General features: G+C 41.1%; 1 protein-coding gene across 14 annotated transcripts in view; it reads left to right on the top strand.

Moving 5' to 3' along the window:
- Positions 1-15,221, top strand: part of ryr3 (ryanodine receptor 3) — a 140,219-nt gene that overhangs the window by 112,648 nt on the left and 12,350 nt on the right. For 6 of the 14 annotated variants that reach the window (XM_074685738.1, XM_074685737.1, XM_074685736.1 and 3 more), the window contains 19 exons: positions 183-301; positions 1,696-1,894; positions 2,602-2,696; positions 2,917-3,062; positions 4,030-4,117; positions 4,199-4,291; positions 4,885-5,052; positions 6,815-6,874; positions 6,963-7,097; positions 7,538-7,650; positions 8,786-9,170; positions 9,887-9,999; positions 10,088-10,139; positions 10,241-10,297; positions 10,393-10,492; positions 11,142-11,221; positions 11,327-11,403; positions 13,119-13,192; positions 14,913-15,184. In XM_074685738.1, coding sequence (XP_074541839.1) covers positions 183-301; positions 1,696-1,894; positions 2,602-2,696; positions 2,917-3,062; positions 4,030-4,117; positions 4,199-4,291; positions 4,885-5,052; positions 6,815-6,874; positions 6,963-7,097; positions 7,538-7,650; positions 8,786-9,170; positions 9,887-9,999; positions 10,088-10,139; positions 10,241-10,297; positions 10,393-10,492; positions 11,142-11,221; positions 11,327-11,403; positions 13,119-13,192; positions 14,913-15,184 — 2,426 coding nt within the window. Of the gene's footprint in view, positions 1-182; positions 302-1,695; positions 1,895-2,601; positions 2,697-2,916; positions 3,063-4,029; positions 4,118-4,198; positions 4,292-4,884; positions 5,053-6,814; positions 6,875-6,962; positions 7,098-7,537; positions 7,651-7,908; positions 8,009-8,785; positions 9,171-9,886; positions 10,000-10,087; positions 10,140-10,240; positions 10,298-10,392; positions 10,493-11,141; positions 11,222-11,326; positions 11,404-13,118; positions 13,193-14,912; positions 15,185-15,221 lie in introns of all 14 variants that reach the window. The other 8 variants (XM_074685746.1, XM_074685744.1, XM_074685743.1 and 5 more) reach the window with 3 other exon arrangements.

Below are 15,221 nucleotides of genomic sequence, written 5' to 3'. Positions count from 1 at the left end.
GTTAAAGGCTCTCAGTTTTACTTTGTGTTTTTTTCTTACTTCATATCCTGACGTCACTTCTTTCCTTCAGGGTGGAGCCTTCAAGAGGGTTGGCTGAGAGTGGAGGTCTGCAGCTGGACCCCTCTCATCTTTTTTGAAAATATTGATGTTTTAAAATCCTGTGTTTATTTGTTTGTTTCTAGTTCTCAGTATGCCCGACACAGTGGAGGAGATGTGTCCAGAGATGCCTTCTCTTGAAAAACTGCTCAAAGACGTCAATGATGTCTCGGAGTCTGGAGCTCGATACAGCGACATGCCACAGGTGAAAAAAAGACTTAAAGGATATTCAAACACAGCTGCAAACTTGACAGTCAGGTCATGAGTTATAAAGATACATTTGGTAAACATTAAATTGTTTCTTTTATTTAACTCTTTCACCTGTCTTGAGTTGACTCTTCCAAAGTGCCTTCACATTATCTGCCCCTTTCACATTCACACCTCACCTCTGGTTGATGTGTGTTCATATTAAACAATAGGGATGGGTATTGACTGTTAAGAATCAACTAGAAATGTTTCAATCTACCAACATCATTAGCTTTTATGTTTAACAATTCCCTTTTTGATTCTTTACATTATGCCAGAGCGGCTGACCTTACATGTCACACGTCAGTCACGCTCTCAGTCAGCAGCAGGTTTTTAAGACAACAGCAAGGGGATAGAAGCAATCGAAAGCTTGATTTGGCTTTACCAAAAAGGATGCTAGCAACACAAAGTGCAATCTGTGCAGTGCTGGAACATCATTCAAGGGTGGCAGGGTCTTCAGCCTCATCTTAGAGGGTCTTTACAATGGCTGGAGATACTATCAGCCCTGAAAGATAAAGGATCCTTCCTGTGAAAACATATATATTATATTTAGACCTGTTGAGTTTGTACAGATATGTTTATTTACATCCTGAGATCTAAGATTCAGTTACAGTGTGCAACAATTTTGACGTATTTTTATTTATTTCTGTTAAGAGATATCTAGATCCAGTGACCAATTCCATATTTATTTACATATAAACTCAATAAAATATTGTTGACACAGAAAACCTGTAAAGCCTAATAGTTTAACACATAAAATTCAAAGAAGGACATGTTTAGGTGCACATTCTGTAGTTTTGATAAAGTCTTTATCCTCAAACTGAGTTCAAGTTCAGAGTGCAGTGAAATGGATGTCTGTCCAGCTCAGTTTTCACTACAGACACAGTTAAAGGAAATCATAAAAAAGTGCATTTCAACTGTCAATGTGACCAAAAGTGATTCTTCATTGCACATGTATTCAGTCCAAAAAATCAGATTTAGTTTGAGAAATGAGCAAGGACAGCATCAAGACACTTCACTGTTGGAGAGTTAAGCTAAAACTGTTGCACTTATAAGGAGGGCAGAAGCTGCTGTACAGATTCAGAGACTTCAGAGACAGCCAGGGTACAAACTTTTGACTGGATGATTAAATAAGTTTTAAAAAATGTTAATCATTGAAAAATAACAACTTTGTATCAATAAAACTTCAGATGGCAAAAAAATATAATTAAATGAAAGACCAAGTCTGAATCTAAATCTAACCACCAAAACAAACACTGATGAGGTGTATAACACACCTTAGTTGACCTCAAAAATTAGTGATGAGAAGATAACATGACATGTAAGCCTTGAATGTTTAATGTTCTCCTTCAGGTCATTGAAGTTGTCCTCCCCATGCTGTGTAACTATCTGTCCTACTGGTGGGAGAAAGGTCCAGAAAACTCCCCTCCAGATGCCAACACCTGCACCATGGTGACTTCTGAACATCTCAGCAGCATCCTGGGAAACATTCTCAGGATCCTCAACAACAACCTGGGTATAGATGATGCTCCCTGGATGAAGAGGATTGCAGGTAATTAATGAGATCAATACAGAGGGAATAATTTTCCCATGAGTCAGATGTTGTGTTTTTAATTACAGTCAAACAGTGAGTCAGCTTAAATTCTCCAAAGTAAGAGCATGCAAATTTCATATTCTTCATTTGAATCTCCTTCATCCACAAAATAACAAGGACAAAAAACAGTTTAATCTCACTTTTTATTGATAAGACAAGAAATGCAAATGATTAGGGGAAAACTGAAAAAATAGGAATACAAACCCTGAGACATCATTTAAAATGAGTTAAACTGTTCTGGAATTGAATTTTAGTATATCATTTCTATGCTTTTGTGAGATCAAATGAAGCCAAATAATATAATTGGCTTCTGAGGGGCCAATTAACCTGAGAAACTCTCACAAAACCAGTTACGAGTATTATACCTCGAACCAAATTGCAAACGAGGAAACCAGAGGAATGAAAAATTCAATGTGTTTTTCATAAATCAAACTCTTGTTGAAGTAATTTGTTCTTCTTTTGCACTTCTGTTGTGGATGAGGCCAAAAAACTGCTGATCCAACTCAAAAACTTGTCCTGGAAATGCTAAACACAGCCTGACAGTTATGACATTTGACAATAGAGCCGCTAATCTCCGAGGAAGGCTTCTTTGTTCTGCTGCTAAATCCTCCAGTTTCTCTGTGGCCTGTGGCCAGAATTCATTCCCACATTGTCTCTGTTTTCAGTCTACTCACAGCCAATCATCTGCAAAGCTGGAGCAGACCTGCTAAGAAGCCACTTCCTCCCCACACTGGACAAGCTGAGGAAGAAGACGGTGAAGGTGAGAGGGCTTAGAATACACTGCAGATCATAAAGTTAGAGAAAGTTTTTTGCTGACTTCATCGTCAGTCCTCAAGCTGTGCTGTCAGCGCTGAGAGTAAAAAGAGTGAGAGTGAACTCTGTTACACTTATTCCACTTAATAAGAGGAGGTCAGATTGAGGACAGTGACTTTTATGAATTGATTGACGAGAGGAGCGTGGTTGTTGCGATGTGATCTCAGGTTGTGGCTGAAGAGGAGCTCCTGAAGGCCGATAGTAAAGGGGACAACCAGGAGGCCGAGCTGCAGATCCTGGATGAGTTTGCGGTGCTCTGCAGAGACCTCTACGCTTTCTACCCCATGCTCATTCGCTACGTGGACAACAACAGGTACAGCATAAGCTCTGGATGATGCTTTTGTGCATGAGTAGAGCAAGTGGACTAGAATTGAACTCCTCCATGAGTTTGAAAGTCAAAACCTCTGTACCTGGGGTACCATGTTTCCACGAAACCAAACCAGCACATCATTGAGGAATGATTAGTTAGAAACAAAAGACTGTTTGTGTATTTTATTCATGATTTTTTTTCTACATTTTATCAACCAGTAACATATTTACGACTAAACCAACCACAGGTATGGATTCATGATAATTTATATCCAAGAAGACATTAAATAGTAGACACAAGACAAAATTGATCGCAAATATCATAAAAGATCTAAAGTGGTAGAGTGTGGTAAAGTGCCAGCGTGGCTGCTATATTAAAGATATAACAACAGAGATGTGACAGCTCCCCCAAAGTAAAGCCAAACCATTTAGAGCTCCCTCTGCTGGCCGGCAGCAGTATGGGTTCTTAAACCTTCTCCATGTGGATGATGGGGCATGGGTTGAAACTATAAAATCAAAATACAGCTCAGCTAAAAATGATTTCTGTAATTAAAGTTAGTTCATTTCATGCTGACTTCTGTCTAGTTTGTATAAACAGGAAGTAAAGAAGGCTTTGAATTTCAAATCAGTCTTGCCTGTGTGAGTTAATTACAGACTTTTTACACCTGCCTGATTCAAAGTGAGCCAGACCAAAGGTGGGACACCTGGGAAAGTGACTGAAAGCAGGTGTACACTGAATATGCACAAATGTGACTCCTGCAGCGCTTTGTGAGCTGGACCCTGAGATAAGAATCTTTCAACTTTGAAGTTCTTCTGCCTCAAAGTGAAACAAGAATCTTTTAAGTGCAGATCTTTGAATCTTTAATATTTCATTTTTGCTCCCAGGAGGAGGTAAAGACATGTGCTCTATCTTCCTGACAGTCAGTGATGGGTGTTAAATTAACCTGGTCTGAAATGCTGCTCCCCTCCAGGTCCAGGTGGCTGAAGGAACCAGACGCATACTCCACAGAGCTCTTCAGGATGGTGGCTGAAATCTTCATCCTCTGGTGCAAGTCCCATGTACGTCGTCTTCAATCACTTTATCAAATCACCATGAACTGCTCTTTAGCCTTTTCTGATAACCATTTTTCCTCGTTTCAGAACTTCAAGCGTGAGGAGCAAAACTTTGTGGTTCAGAATGAGATCAACAATCTGGGCTTCCTGACCGGAGAGGGCCAGACCAAGATGTCAAAGGTAAATATAAACACCTAATGAGTCAAACAAAGGTGAGAAACCGTCACGTGTTCTGAATCTATCAACTTATCACCTGCACAAGCTCAAACCTTAAGTCTCCTCTCCTCTGAAGGTTTACAACACATAGTGTCATGAGGCTGTTTGTTGTAGTGAAGCTGCTCATATATTCAGTGTTTTCATCAGCAGCTCAATGTGCTGTCACTGTGCGACTTTGTTGTTTATCTGTTTTGGCAGAGCTGTAAAGTTTATGTGCCATTTTGGGGTCAGTCAGAGCGGAGAAAAGCTCCTGATCCTGGAGGACTCTGTGTCTGATCATTGATTTATGTTGAAGCACTTTGGCTGCGTTTAATGTGATTTATCCTCATCAGTGGTTTAAAGGTGAAAAACACTTGTTATGCTCTGAGGGTTCAATCATTAAAATGGATTGTGGATTAGATTAAATTCAGTTTGAGTGATTCATGGCTTTATCATGACTTCATTATAACTGAATGTTTAAGAGTTGACTCAAAGAATGCTTACAATACAAAACTAGGAACAACAGAAAGAAAAGATGACATTTGATGTCTTTAAAGTACCTGAATCCTCTCTTGTAGTCTGGAGGGGACCAGGAGAGGAAACACAAGCGCCGTCGTGGTGAGTACTACTCCATCCAGACCTCTCTGATCGTCGCCGCCCTGAAGAAGATGCTGCCCATCGGTCTCAACATGTGCACCCCCGGAGACCAGGAGCTCATCTCCCTGGCCAAGATACGCTACAGTCTGGTAAGCTGACAAATACAACCCAGTAAAAACACTTCAAAGGTGTTTAAAAACTGACTTTGGCCCCAGATTTTCAGGATGAGTGTTGAATTAAGATTCCTCTGACACGTGGCTGGGTTCATCTTTAGAGACGGTCAGGAGCTCAGAGTAGAAGCATTGTTCCTCTGCTTGGAAAGGAGTCTGTTGAAGTGGTTCAGGCAGTTGATGAAGAGGCCTCAGGGTAGACCCAGAGCCTGTTGAAGAGATAGTAAATCCCATCTGGACTGGGGGTGCCTCAGGATCCCCCAGGAAGAGCTGGGAATTGATGATGGGAAGGGGGACTACAGCTCCCTGTCACTGCAAAAAAAAGAGACATTTCTTATAATACATTTTTTTTGCAGTAAAAGTGTTTCTGTCTTATTTTTTAACAATTTTTTCAAGTATACTTAACTCGAGCCATAATCACCTTAAAAGTTCAGAAAAATATCTCATTTTAAGATATAACAAGAAAAAACAGCACAAGAATCAGCCAGTGGGGTAAGAAAAATGTTCAGTTTCCTAATAATAAGTCATATTAATGTTAAGTCTAATGAGAATTTTTTTTTTTAAACAAGACAACAATACTTTCTGAGAGTTCAGTTTTTGTAGTGTTGACCTGATCTTGGAGAAGTGGTTAAAAATGTCTGGATGTAAGTTTCTCTTTCGCCTGAACAGTCCTCTATCATCTCTTCTATCAGAGTCTAGATTAAAAGACTCGAGATCAAGTGTTGTCCTGAACCCTTTAAGTGCAGCACTGCTTGTAGCTATTTTTTTAAAGCCATGATCTTTGTCTTTTTATCTTCTACATAACTCTCTTATCTTTACCGAACATGCTGCACAACCTCAGGATAGAAGAAGATTATCAACCTGTTATCACATGAACACAAAAGCCTGTTTCCTCCTCTGATGTTAGTTAGGGGTCAGAAGCATCATCCCATCTGAATGCTTACTGAGAATATATGCTTTAAGATAACCTATGAAAGATAAACACATGAAACTGTACTTTATTTAGTGGTTGATTCTGATTGATTCTTCTTTTGTGGAGAAGGTGGTGATTAAGGATACAGATGTGATCCCAGAGGCTGAAACATGGTCCAATTCAATAACTTAGACACTAGTTTAGAGTACCCAGTCATTGTTTTCTTATTTAAAGTGAGCAGAAATCTTTTGTGTTTATGAATTCCATTCTCTTTAGAAAAATGGCACCAGCTGTTGACATTGTGCTGGTCTGATTTTCTGTGTAAAATAAATTAAAGCCCTTTGCAAACTTAAGCTCTTAACACTTTAAACCAATCAGAGCCCCAGTACTCCCATTCTATGTGTGCTCTATAAATGACAGTAACTCCTCAACTATTAGGCAAGCAGGAAAATTCAGACAGCGCATCAAAGAAGCAAAGACAAGCTTTAGGGTGCTATCTTGGGTAACTATTATGATACTGCACAGGCAATAAATGAAGCTTTTTTCAATACCGTAACTTTTCAACCATTTGTGCAAGTAAAAAAAAAAAAAAAATCAATCAGTTTCTGAAAGAAGAGAAGGTGAGCTTTCTGGGCATGATCTCTGACTCTTTTAAGGCCAAATTACAAAAAAGAGGCCATGCGGCATTTATGATACTTTGGTGGTTTAGGGTTAACACTTCTTTAGATTTGGTCTGCTGTGATTGTTTTTCACTTATATGAAGATCTGGCATATTTTCATTCATCAACACTCTGATCATCTACTCTCTGTTCTGACTGTCCTTCATAGAAAGACACAGACGACGAGGTGAAGGAGCATTTGCGTCAGAATCTCCACCTGCAGGACAAAGTAAGGGGACATGCACGGTGAAACAGGGTGATAAAGTGTAAAGCTGCTGTTTGAATTTTGTTTGTTTTTAACGATGACTGTGTGATAGTGCGACGACCCTGCCGTCCAGTGGCAGATGAACCTTTACAAGGACGTGGTGGTGAAGAGCGAGGAGCCGGCGAACCCGGACCACACAGTGGACAGAGTGCAGAGCATTTCTGCAGCTGTCTTTCACCTGGAGCAGGTAAAATGCTCATTTTCTTTTCAGAGATCCACTAACCAGCACATTAAGTGAACAAATATATACGCATAAATCAGCATTTTTTTTTACATTTTTGGCCCATTGAAATGAATGGAGATAATCTGTCACCATAGAAACCACACAACTGATGATGTCGTAAGGGGTTAGGCAGGTTAGGATTCCAAACAGGTTATAAAAATGACTGGTTCCCGTCACTGGATGGCATTGTTCCTCATCACCACGGTTAGGGCCCAGCATTTCAAGATTCTGCATTCTTTTACTTAAAGGAGCTCTTACATGTTCATTACAGAATGAGCTGAGTAACAAGACCAACTGGTTGTTGACTGGATTTACTCAAATCAACAAAAGATTCTCATTAGAGTTTAAACTTTTGATCTGTTTCTTAATAAGTGTGTTTATTATTTTATTTTCTCATCCCTCAGGTGGAGCAGCCTCTGAGAAATAAAAAGTGCGTTTGGCACAAGCTTCTGTCCAAACAGCGCAAACGAGCCGTGGTGGCTTGTTTCCGCATGGCCCCTCTCTACAATCTCCCCAGGTGAGTCTCTTTGAGTAAGTCCATTTCCTCATGTGGGAGCTGATCGATGATGTCAATACTTAAATATTGACATGAAGTCTTTCAAATAAAAAGCTTTGTTTTAATCTAACCGTACGTAACAAGCCACCAAATTTCCATTCTGGGGAGGGGGGCATCTTTCTTATTGTTGTGTGCCCATGTAAACCCCTCTTCACCTTCCTAATGACATTCTCTCCTCTGTGTCGTTTTCTTGCATAACACAACCTCATCCTCCCTCAGATACAAAAATAATAATTACTTCCTGAATGGCTATCGGGAGGTTTGGCTGGAAAGGGCGTTCAAAGCCTCCAGCTTTGACCGCCTGTTCTCCCTGCTGACGGTAAAGTGACACCACGGGGCGAATGCTTCATCTGTTCAACCTCCCCCTTCCCTTCATCCACCAGGCTGTGGACCGATCTTTGCCTAGCAACCAGTTGTTTCTCTGCACTGTTGATTCTGATTGGTCAGCTAGACTATGAGCTCAATAATTGACTGAAATGAACATATTTGGAAAGTGGGGACACACTGCGAGGTCTCATTTCAGGTGAACTCTGAAGAAAGGAATGAAGAAAGGAAAGAAGATATTTTAGATTGACTTCTTAGCTATCTGGTTCATGCTGTGTTGCAGTTTTATAGAATTTAAAAGTTGTTTCATGTTATTTTGCTTCCTGCTTTTATTCTGATTATTATAGATCTGTTTTTTATCTGACATTTTGCATAAGAATGTGCAGCCTTACAAACAATCCGTGCTTTTTTTGACAACAGAGTTGATATTTCATCTGATATTTGAAGGAAATGAATTTTTGTTTAATATTTGTGGATTTCTTGGAAGACTGCACCTCTCCCCTAAAGTGTGCATGCTCCTGTAATGCCTTCTTTATACCTGATGGAAGTAACAGCAGTTATTTTTTAGACCAAAAGTGACCAGTCAGAAGAGCCAGTGGGTCCCACATTGACCAATCACCACCCTGCCTGAACTGCACTTCCTATAACCCCCTTCCTCCCCCCTACATCTCTCCTTCCTGTCTCCTCCAAAAACTCACCAGAACCCACCCTAATGCCACTTTACCTCCCTCCCCACTCCCCTCCATTCCTCCCCACCTCCCCCCCTCCCCAGGCATCGCGCTATCAACTTCTTCATCCCGGCCTATCAGAGACTTTGGATAGAGGCAGAGGAGTACTCCTTTGAGGAGAAGCTAGTTCAGGATCTGGCAGTAAGTACTGGGCTCGCCTTGCCCTTGCCCCACGTGCCCTGCGTTGGCACCCCTCTGCCAGTCCTGTCTGCCGAATGCTTCTTTAGCTCTGCGCCCGTCGAGCCTTGGGAGCGCGCCCGGGTGGGGACCTCGCCCAAAGTACCGAGGGGCCCCCGCTCTAGGCGTTCAAAACCCTTCAAACAGAGATCCGTCAGGGGTCAGAGGCTGCATGACCAACTCAGGAGACACAGGGCCAGCTCCGGCGCTCACAGCTCTAGAAAAGCAGGCTTTGCCTTTCTGACAGCAGTGGTAAGGAGGGCCTCTCACTAGGCGTCACTAGCTGTTTGGCTGTCAGATCTGGATCCAACCCATCAGTTGTCTTTTTCGCTGTACTCTGTAAGTCTGTAGTGTGACGTTACAGTGCGTTCTGTGGCCGTGACGTCAGTGGCATGCTCGCGTAGTCATGTGAAGATCACATTTCATATTAGATCTTTGTTAAACTAAAACTGTGCTATGGAAGAATATCACAGCTCAGCCTCAGCTTTTCAAAGCTCAGATTATTTATTCTTTCTCTTCTCAAAGATCATTTTTACCCTCAGTTTTCTTTCTACGCTATCAGTAGTTTGGAGATTTGTGTCGTCGTGAGGCTTCTGTACTTTTAGGATCATTCATCATCTTCAAAATCATCTCACCAAAAAGCTTCCTGCTTGCATCTGTTTGCTGTAACATGCATGCATTTGAAAAACCAGTTCCAGCGCTGTTCATCACCCACTCTTATCTTCCTCAACCCGTCCTCTCCACCGATCACCAGGACATGACACCAACTCACCTGCATGCCAAGTGCAAAGTGGATGTGACCGACTCAGTTCGATGTTTTGGATGAATGTGTGGATGAAAGTACGATTGTGGAGGAGGTGGTGAGAGTGGTGGTGAAGAGTTAAATCTGTGGTGGTAGGATGAAACTTCTTCAGTGATCCCCTGAGACTTGTGCAGCGCTAACTGTTCACACCTGTGGACTTCTTCAGAAAACGCCAATGAAAATCGTGGAGGAGGAGGAAGAGGAGGTGGCTGAAATTCAGCCAGACCCTCTGCACCAACTGATTCTCCACTTCAGCCACAACGCTTTGACAGAGAGAAGGTGAGACAGGGACAGGGAGCATGCACTTCTAAAATAATCTGTTTGATACTTTGTTCACACTTAACAAATCTTACTCTATAACTTTCAGTCACTTGGAAGAAGATCCCTTATATATTGCGTATGCAGACATGATGGCAAAGGTAGTGCACTTTGATTTCTTTCATGTAAAAATTCTGTTGAGCTGTTCAGACTTTCATTAATAAAATAAAAATGAGCTTTGAGTGCTTCTGTTTGTCTTCAGAGCTGTGCAGAGGATGAGGAGGAAGAAGAGGAGGAAGGGAAAGAAAAGACTTTTGAGGTATGCTATCTGTAAAGTAGACAGTAGAAACCTTCTTTCCTGCTGGTAGAAAAATGTAAAGATCAGACAACAAATGTGTTTTTGTTCCTCTGTAGGAAAAAGAGATGGAAAAGCAGAAGATTCTGTATCAGCAGGCGAGGTTGCACGCTCGTGGGGCCGCCGAGATGGTGCTGCAGATGATCAGTGCTTCTAAAGGTAGTGTCATTGTTGATTAAGCATTTGAAAAGATGGACTTCTCTTGTTTTTAAAGTATCATTTGGACTCAATTTGACAGCTTTGTTTTAGCTGCTGTCTCTTTAAGGCTCCCTGCTCCACAACCCACCTCCCCTCTGATTAGCCAGCCCTCTGGAGGCCTGTCAGGGGGCGGGGCAATGGGCAGACCTTGGTGTTACAAGGCCCCTCCTTTCAACGTGTCATAAACCAGTTGTAAGATCCTGAGGGGATTACATCATCGTTTCAGCAAGTCTCTTGAAGATCTCGTGAAGATCTTGTTTTATTTTTAGGACAGAGAGTTTGATCAGTTTTCAGACACATTCAGAGATTTCTACAACATATGAATATGTAGAGGTTTAAAAATCTGCAAAAGCTCAGTCCAAACATCCAGCATTGTAACTTTATATGCACAAAAAAATACAGGAAAGCACCATATCCCTTCTTTAAACACAGTCGCCAGAAGCGAGGCTCATTTTTTTGGGTTCAGGAGTTTCAGCCCTGTTTGTACTCTAGTTTTTTTAATGTTGACCAGAATAAAAATGAAGGGGATGCAGTAAACTTTGTGTAATTATTTCTGTCATAACATTTATAACTTGAATTGGTTATTCTTACATGATTTCTTCATCATCAGGTCGCCTGGGCCCCATGGTGACCTGCACCCTCAAACTGGGAATCTCCATTCTGAATGGAGGCAATGTGCAAGTTCAGCAGGTCAGTTCATCTCTTTTTCACGGCTACTATATCGCCCCCAAATGTTTAAAAAACTACATTTATTTGTATGCTTGAGTATTACATTCTTTTTTTTTCTTATTCCAGAAAATGCTTGATTACTTGAAAGAGAAAAGAGATGCAGGATTTTTCAAGAGTCTCTCAGGGCTGATGCAGTCTTGCAGGTACAGTCATTTTACCTCTTTCATCGATTTGCCAGTTAGAAATACAATAAATGATGGCTGTGAACTTATGAATTGCCATCTTTAAATACTGGTTACATCATTCTATCCTGAAGAGGATTATCAAAAATAGTATAGAGTATATAAAATAGTAGAGAAAGAATTCTTATTGAGTAGCTCAAAGTAATGGCCAAATAGTTCATCTAGCAGCCAAAACTGGTGGTTCTTTTTTAATCCATAATGTTGTGTTTTGTTAACTATGCTTTGTATTTTCCGTCTGTAAATTTGTGGTTTTGCTGCTGCCTGTCTTGGCCAGATCTCTCTTGAAAAAGAGGTTTTCAGTCTCAATGGAGGCAATGTGCCTGGTTAAATAAAGGTGAAATTTGCAAAAATAATAACTATCATTTAAGGCAGGGTCTGCAGGAATTTAGGTTACGTGTCAGTAAACACAACATTCAAACTAAGCTCCTCCTTCTCCTTGGCTCAGTGCCAGTGGCAGCGCACACCCACTGCCTCTGACTGCGATTACATGAACACACTCACTAGTCTAGCAACCCCCTGTAGCATTGTGTTTCTACATGGGGGAGACTCAAATGTTGTGCACCTGACTTGGCATGTTAGCACAAGCTAGTCACGAGTATTTGACACATGCCAACACGCATCACTTTTCTCCTTGAGCTGCTCTCCAAGTGCCCAAAAGCGAGTGAAAGTTGAGCCAAGCTTCACCCTTAATTAATAAAAAGCTTTATCTGTTCAGCGTTTCGTTTCACTTTGGTTGTGTCTCTCTCTTCCTCGGTGCTATGTCCACTATTGTAGCTGCTCTGATTACCTTCCATGTACTATCATCAACACGCAAAGTTGCTGTGGGCTGCACTGGGTGTTCTGTAGTTGGCTAATGAAACCATGCCTACTCTTCACCCAGAAACCTCCCAATACAACCAAAACAACAACATACAGGCCGAGGAAGGGGATTGAAGCTGACACAGACACTGACTCAAATGTACAAAGGCCCATAGGAGATGATAGAGCTGGATTATTCATGTAAAAGCTGACATTTTATTTTGTTTAGGAAAAATCCTTCAGATCCTGCCTTTGAATAAGTGTCAAAATAAAACTGCCCAGTATTTTAGGAAATATTCAAATAATTTGCCAATGATAATTATATCCAGTTTCTAAAGCAGTTTATTTTGAGTTGGTTCTTTGTTGTATTTCATTTGGGCATGGAGGATATGTGCAATTCAGAAATCTCAGATCCAATGCAAATTAGAAAATAAAAATCAAATCAGCTTATAAAGAATAAATACTACATAATATATGTCCTGATCCTGATGCTGCAGAACCTCCCCCATGAGGCCAGCCCAGAGAACAGTCCATGTATATTTTTTCATTCAAGAAAAGGGGTTTCAGTACTCATATCAAAAAATAGTATGGGCAAACATTTGGAGGACTCAGCCATAAAAAAGTATTTGAACTAGTTGATATTGATAACTAGTTTGGTATCTACATGTTGATATCATGTGTGAATGAGTAAAACTATTTAACAAGAGGCCAAACAAGATAGTTAGGATAGATAGTTCGAATTATCAGGTAAAAAATCCTGTAGCACTTTCTGCATTTGAAAATGTCACTGTGTATTCACACTCAGAATCACTGTGAGTCTGTGCTGCAAAGACAGACTCCTGTGAGCTTCTGTTTGACTTCAAAGTTTCTCTCTCCAGTGTCCTGGACTTGAATGCGTTTGAGAGGCAGAACAAAGCAGAAGGACTTGGCATGGTGACAGAGGAAGGTTCAAGTAAGTCAAGAGTTGACGAATCACACCAGCTGTTTGATCTTCATCCTGGTTTTGCTTTTCTTAGTCTGTGAAGTTTGTATTTCTCCTCAAGTTTGAGCCACCTGTTCTTCTTCCTGGTTAAACACAACAACAGAGCCTTCCCTGTCCTGAACTAATGCTGAACCATGACAAAAGTATAACCTCAAGTGTCGGTAGTGTTAACAGATGCTAGTTTCTAATGACGAGTCTGTTTGGCTCTTGTTGGTAGAATAATCAAAATCGCATTGCTATCAATGGGGATTTTGATTATGAGTGCGTCTGCTGCTTGTGCTCCAGTGTTGACGTCACTGAAGTCGTCATGTGCTGTCTTCAGTGTCTTCTCCTATAGATTTATTGAAGAACATTATTCAGGATTAGGAAAGTGTGCTACTCAGGCTCTTTGTGTCGATCGATGTGCTGGTATTGAATTAGATATTTGACTTTGTGGGAAACCGTACAGATCTTTGAGGACATGGTCCAGCATTAAAAAATCCTCTTCTCCCAACTTTGAACACAAACGCTCTTCACTTGACGCTTCTCATATCAAACTATGTCCGTCTTCTCATCATTCAGTCCTCTGCTAAACATTTCCACCGAGTTCTGTGTTTAACAAATCACTGTTACTACTCGTGTCTCCGTTACTGTTGTAAAAATTTCACTTTGACTGATTTCAAATTTGAGACTCATCAACATGGACACGACTCAGGCCTTTGATTTTCTCTCGTCTGGAACTATTCTTTTTAACTGCATGACTTTGTTTTCACTCCTAGTCAGTATTTATTCATATCTCTTCGTACTGTAACTCTATGTCCTCTCTTTTTGCTTATGTCTTCGTGTATTTTTTGTCTCCTTCCTGTCATTTTAAAAACCCATCGATGGCAGTCCACACAAAGCGGGGTAAATAGCTAATTTAGATCATCCTGATATGGCTATGCTTCCACCATGAATGTCTCCTCCATTTCTGTGGTCCACACTCCCCCTGCTTTATTTGTCACCCAGCCTCTTCTCCCCCCTCGAGATGTCTGTTAGGCACACACTGTGCATGCCGACTGTTAGAGTGTACACAGAGAGAGTCCATTGCCTGTCTGTTAGTGTGTTATTTGTTTTCATCCCTCCATGTTTACATTTACTAATGCAAATCCTATTACTGATGCTCAAATCGGCCGCTGTAAAGCTCTCCTCGGCGCCACCTCCCGAGGGGTTTCACTCAAAGGTTTGTGGACTCTTCCGCAGCCTAAGCAAAGCTTTGTCTTGCTTTGGTCTTGGGGCCTATTTCACAAAGCTGGTTTTCGTACAGATGTTTAACTTTCACATGGTTTGACCTCCTCACTGAAGTGTTCTGTACTCTGTTTATTGGATGATGTAGTCGCTGTTTGTTTCTTTGGAATGACACCCTTTATCAGGCCACATTTGGGCCTGCATGTGAAAGTTATCAGGCTTCCTCCAGCTTATGGAAATGTCCTATTGTTTACTGTTGGAGCTACTGTAAGAGCACTTTTTTTTTAAATAAAAGCACTTTGGATTCAGTTTTGAACCTGCAATCTAAAGACTCTGGACTTTAAAGATGTTTTTTTGAAAATGAAACCTGCTTGCCTCATTAATTGCTTCTGGGGGAGTTTCACGTGTAATCACACCTCCTTACGTTGACACTGAATTCATGCTGAACCACATTTGTATTCATCCAATAATTTTTTTCCTGAAGGTTCCAAGGTGCTACAGAACGATGAGTTTACTAAAGATCTGTTCCGGTTTTTGCAACTTCTGTGTGAGGGCCACAACGGAGGTGAGGTTTTTGCTAAATGCATCCTTATGAAGTTGGTTTCTTCCAGCTTAGATCCCCAAAAGGAGGCTCAAACACCCACTAAAAGAATCTCCTTTCTATCAGATTTCCAGAACTTCCTGAGAACTCAGACTGGAAACACAACCACAGTCAACATCATCATCAGCACTGTGGACTACCTGCTCCGTCTGCAGGTGTGTGAAACATACAGACACAAATTATTACATGCCA

The sequence above is a fragment of the Halichoeres trimaculatus genome, unplaced genomic scaffold (assembly GCF_033239565.1).
Source record: "Halichoeres trimaculatus isolate MK-OKI-2021-1 unplaced genomic scaffold, fHalTri1.1 fHalTri1_scaffold_13, whole genome shotgun sequence".
In the NCBI taxonomy this organism is placed as follows: Eukaryota; Metazoa; Chordata; class Actinopteri; order Labriformes; family Labridae; genus Halichoeres; species Halichoeres trimaculatus.
Note: the sequence above shows the minus strand (reverse complement) of the source record. Positions and strands in the feature narration are given on the sequence as shown.